This window comes from Morone saxatilis, unplaced genomic scaffold (genome assembly GCF_004916995.1).
Source record: "Morone saxatilis isolate NCDOM2014 unplaced genomic scaffold, NCSU_SB_2.0 Contig3, whole genome shotgun sequence".
In the NCBI taxonomy this organism is placed as follows: domain Eukaryota; kingdom Metazoa; phylum Chordata; class Actinopteri; family Moronidae; genus Morone; species Morone saxatilis.
The window spans coordinates 22,571,447-22,575,938 of NW_023339873.1; the positions used below are offsets into that span (position 1 = coordinate 22,571,447).

Here is a 4,492-nt window from a genome sequence, read left to right on the forward strand (position 1 = left end):
ACACATTTTCTCTACCTTTTTTAAAATCTGATTCACTGACTCTGCTTCAACTGCTTGAAGCACTAACCAGTTACTATGTGTGGTCACAGGAAGCCTTGTGTACTTCAATAAAAAGCTCAGGAACCACTAACATACATTATATATTTGGAATGGTTCATATATGTGTTTCCACTGTGAGAAGAGGAGGTGTATTTAAAAGCAGACCTAAAGCGGGTACGCCATGAGGTGGGCCGCTCCACCTGGAGCCTTCATCTGCATTTGATATCCCAAATATGTTTCAGTTCTATTTCTAGTGTGGAAGCTGAAATGGCCAACCTGCTGCTAAACCATCATCTTGTATTAGAGAGAGAGAGAGAGAGAGAGAATAAGAGATGATGATGATGATGAGGATTTCTCTCTTTGTTCTGTTTACCTCTGAGGTTACTTCTTTTCTCCCTTCTCTCCCAGACCTCCTCACTTCTTCACTTTGGTTCCTTGAAGTCTGTTCATACGTTTGTTTTCCTACCGCACATCTGCTGCCTGTGTCTTTACCAGCAAACATGCTCTGCTGCACAGGAAGGAAGGAAGGTGTAGTACCTTTATGACAGCAGCAAACAGCCCTTTGGTTCCAACATTATTCAAATTAGGAATACTGGCCAAAATAAATCTGTTTATTCACAATACTAATTCTGAAAAAAAATCTGTGCTTGGAAGTGTATCTCTAATATGTACTTAACTATTTATAAGTTAAATAAGTACAATCATGAAATACGCACTCTTACTGAATATAAAAATACAAATTATGCTTACAATTGTTAAAATTGTCAGAAATCCAGAGCATGCCAAAATCATCAGACTGTTTAATCGAGACGATTATCTGACATTTACATTTGTGGATAATCGACCTGCCTGTGCTCATGAGGCCGATTAAAAAAAAATTTGTGCAGTGCAGACACATCTGCAGGCATCATTGTCAGTGTGGCTGCTGTAGGATGATGTTAGTGCTCCCCTTTGTTAGTTAGTTTGGAGGCACGTTTGTCCTAAATGACAGCAAATCTAATCTATAACTGTCACTGTTAAATATATATTATGTTATAATGTATATAAAAATGCAGTTGAATGACATTGCTGAAAACTGTCCCCCCTCTCTCTTAAATACCAGTCACATTCTGAAATCTAAAGCATAGCCGAATGCATTTTTTTTATTAAATTAAAATTCCATCCAAAACAACATGTTACTGGCTAAGATAACCATGTATTGTAATGTGCATGGAATAATAGATTTATACATGACTTTTCTTTGTTTTCGTTTCAGCACTAGTTATGTTATCGGTAAGTGTGTCCAAACTTAGTAGTAGTTGTAACAAATTAGCAATTTTCCAAAACACATAGATCAAACGAGTTCAAACGAACTAGGTGGTACCGAGTGTTTATACCTTTTCTGTTTGGTCACACTTAAAGGTTAGGGTGAAAGCCTACCTTTGCAGGGTGAGACGTAATTAATTCTACTAATGTGGGTAACGGTGCACACATTTAGACAAAATCTCCTTAAAAGTGTTTGTAAAAGTGTTTTGTGAAGTAGTTATATGAAGAGTGAAAAAGGTGAGCTTGAGAGAAAAGTTCAAACCCTGCCAATAAGGGAAGAATCCCTTTGCGCACCTGGCCAATGCTGCATAAAATGGCCTTAATTGATGATTATACTGCTGAATCCTCACATCCCACAAAACAACGTTAGAATTAAGGACCACTTTGTAAATGTCCAGGTGTTAATTCATCTGACATTTTTCTTCTGTTTTTCTCATTGGACAGCGGAGGTTGAGCTTCCAGATGGCCGCCTGTTCTCAGACTCCTTACCCCCCCACCCACTCAGCCTGCCCTCCCACCCACTTGGCCTACCTCCCCACCCGTTGGACCCTAGTCTGGCCCACACCCTGCCACCTGGCCTCCACGCAGACCACGACCTGCTGACCTGTGGCCAGTGTCAGATGACCCTCCCACTAGGCGACATCCTCCTCTTCATTGAACACAAGAAGAAGCAGTGCCAAACACCGCTGCTAGCCAATGGCTGCTATGACAAGATGACTGACCGGGGAGGAGGTGGAGGGAGTCCGACTCTGCAGAGCCTTCATCACCATGCGCAGCGGGGGGAGCTGAGGAAGGTGGTGGAGCCGGTGGAGATCGGTATCCAAGTGACACCAGAGGAGGAGGAGGTGGGAGGAGGTGTGAGGGGAGAGAGGATGCCCACCAAAGGGATTTGCACCAAGCAGGAAAACACACCGGCAGGTAGGCATAATGAATATACACTCATTTGTTTTCTTTCCTGGCATGAAAAGATTGATGCCAGTCTCATATCTTTACATTAAATATGAAGATAGAGTCAGGATGTAGTTAGTCTAGCAGATGTTAGCTAGAGTAACTCTGTCTAAAGTTTAGAAATACCCTGCTTAGGGAAGCAAAGCAGTGCTTTGTTTAAAAAAAAAAAAACACTGATCGAAACATTGAGACTGTGATAAATAGAAATGCAGATCCCACTGTTCTGGGTGTGCTAAAAAAGATTTTATACATATGGTGGTATGTTCTGTATACTATGACTGTTTTCGTAAAATAATATTTAAAGAAAAAGAAATTACAGTATATGGGCTTGCTTACAGTATTGCAGTATATCAAATCATAACCCCTGTACCGTGATACGTATCATATCGCTCGATTTTTGCCAAAATGTTTTGCTGTGTCTGTATCTGCAGAGACCCTGCAGCCCTCTGTCTGTATTTTCTTATTTTGTTGTGTGTGGATCATTTCAGGGCGTCAGCGTTTGGGCAGCATGCAGAGTTTGGGACTCGTATGCCTTTAACCCCTGTTGCCAAGTTTTATGTAGTGAGATGATTAAAGTAGCCTTGTGTCATAAAACTCCGTCAGAATGGGTAAGCTCCTTGGTAAAATGAAATAGCAGAAAATGAATACAGTCTCAGGCAGACTGTGGAGTGCAGAAAGGAAATAGCTAAATCACTGTTGACCAGGTGTTCATGCACCTTCACAAGCAAAACTAGAACATATATATGCATGTAAACACACTCACTGTTGTGTAAAGCGGCGTCAACATCTTATTTGTTTCTTATTTTCTTAAACTCACAGTTGTCTGCTCTGTGTACAGAAAATCAGGTCAACTTATTGTTTGTTTTGATTCTTGGCGAGTATCTTGTGTCTCCTGGTTACCAAAGTTTTACTTTAGTGGAAAATCTCTGTGTTCTGGCTCTGGTGTTGCCCTGCTATCTGAAACCAGTGTTTCCTCACAGATCTGCTGATCTGTCTGTTTGACTCAGTGGATGTAGTGTATACTGTCATGTCCCCTTGTGGTTGTGGATGGAACTGAAGCATGGGGAAATAGATGATTTGGTCCTTTGTCTTCTCTTGTTACTTTAATGTGTTAATGTCTGCATTATGCACCAAATACATGTTTGATTCTGGTGCAGATGGGACACATTCATTTGTGGCACTGTGGACACAAGTTGAGCAGAGTCAGAAGAGGATATAAATAATACAGTGCAGTCAGTGCTATACAGAAGAGACACGACACAAACTGCCAGACTTGTTCCCAGATCTCAGTAATAAACTTGATGTAAACAGTGTTATCATTATTGAGAGGACTGAGGGAGAGAACTACTACTACATTGAAAAGTTCTCTTAAAATAAAGAAATATAGAAAGTACCAGACGTAAAAGTGCAGCTTGTAAAGGTGGATCTCATTTTATTTCTTTTATACTGCTGGGTAGCTTCATCTATATCATAGTTTATTAGTTGATTTATATTTTATATTGATGATCCGAATCTGCAAAGTATGTAGTGGAGTAAAGTATAAATTAATAGAAAGTAACTCAAAATTGTACTTCAGTACAGTACTTGAGTAGGATAAATTAACTTAGTTACACTGTACCACTGGTTATTGTAATTTTTTACTGCAAATATCAGTTCCAAATATACATTATCTGTGTCCTTGATTACTAATCATTGGTATCTGTATTGGCTTGGGCATGGGATGCATTAACAACTAGTAATAGAATATGACTGAGAAATGAACTAAACAGGAGTCTAGAGTCAGCTCTGTGAGTGTGTGTAATACTATTATTGTACTAATACAGCAATACTAACACCAGCCTGCTAACATGCTAATGTTCAGTAAATTTTGCCTGATATTTATCATCTTTAGCATCTTAGCCTAGCATTTATTAGCACTAAACACAACACGACACAAAATTCAGCTGAGGCTGATGAGAATGTCTTTAGTTTTGCAGGTATTTTTCATAAATCAAAATATTGGACTGATCACAGTTTGGACCTTATGGTGGCTCTTGATGGAAAGTCATCAGGATTCTTTGGTCTACATATAAGATAAGATAATTCCTTTATTTATCCCCCTAAGGAGAAATTCATTTTGACACAGCAGCAATAGGGCAAAGCAGTGCAAAAAACAGAAAAACGAAGAATATCAAACTAAAAATATTGCTAATATTATTAA

The 4,492-nt window shown here is 39.3% G+C and overlaps 1 protein-coding gene across 1 annotated transcript in view; it reads left to right on the forward strand.

The window, feature by feature from the left end:
- Window positions 1–4,492, forward strand: part of bcl11ba (BAF chromatin remodeling complex subunit BCL11B a) — a 49,679-nt gene that overhangs the window by 8,634 nt on the left and 36,553 nt on the right. The window contains exon 2 of the mRNA XM_035674738.1: window positions 1,789–2,262. Coding sequence (XP_035530631.1) covers window positions 1,789–2,262 — 474 coding nt within the window. The remainder of the gene's footprint in view (window positions 1–1,788; window positions 2,263–4,492) is intronic.